Here is a 656-nt window from a genome sequence, read left to right as displayed (position 1 = left end):
TTCTCCCCCCGGAACCTGTAGCCTCAACGCGGGATGCGAGGTGAGGGCTTGAATGGGTGTGAGCCGTTCGCTAGGGTTGGGCTTGAGGAATTTGCTCATGAGATCGAAAACTTCCCGGGGCATGTTCTCTGTACACTCGAGGTCGTAGACGAGGGTTTGGGTGGGCCTCCTGTATAGTATTTCCATTTGCTCAGCAGCGGCAAGCTTGCGAAATTCTTGAGTAAATGGGTACCCTCCACACCATATTCCGTAGATCGCTATGCCTAGTGACCACGAGTCCATTGTGGGTTCTGCCGCAGCCGTGTAGTCGTTGTTCAGCACGATTTTTGCCAGCTCGGGCGCAGCGAAAGCAGCAGTAAACATGACGGGCATTACAGGCGATCCAAAGAGCTTCGCACCATCCAAGTCCCCCGTTAGAACACTTCCCTTTTCGGTGACGAGGAAATTTTGTAGCTTGATGTCTAGGTGAACTAAAGCGAGTCTGTGCAAATCGCTCACTGCCCGCACAACCTGCTGCGTGAGGCTCAGAAGTACGTCGCGATCTTCAGCTCGCGTGTGCAACAGAATACCTGTCAAGTACGACAGGTCTGCCCGAAGCAACGGATATAACACAATTGCATTCAGAAGTGTCCCTCGAGTGGGCAGCTCCATGACTG

The 656-nt window shown here is 53.2% G+C and overlaps 1 protein-coding gene across 1 annotated transcript in view; it reads right to left on the bottom strand.

Moving 5' to 3' along the window:
• EMH_0086440 (Rhoptry kinase family protein ROP17, putative) overlaps positions 1-651 on the bottom strand; it is a gene marked incomplete at both ends in the record, with an annotated part of 1,180 nt that extends 529 nt beyond the window's left edge. Inside the window, one exon of the mRNA XM_013501030.1 lies at positions 16-651. Coding sequence (XP_013356484.1) covers positions 16-651 — 636 coding nt within the window. The remainder of the gene's footprint in view (positions 1-15) is intronic.
• Between the last annotated feature and the right edge of the window lie 5 nt (positions 652-656).

The sequence above is a fragment of the Eimeria mitis genome, genomic scaffold (genome assembly GCF_000499745.2).
Source record: "Eimeria mitis Houghton genomic scaffold, Emh_scaff6188, whole genome shotgun sequence".
Lineage (NCBI taxonomy): Eukaryota > Apicomplexa > Conoidasida > Eucoccidiorida > Eimeriidae > Eimeria > Eimeria mitis.
Note: the sequence above shows the minus strand (reverse complement) of the source record. Positions and strands in the feature narration are given on the sequence as shown.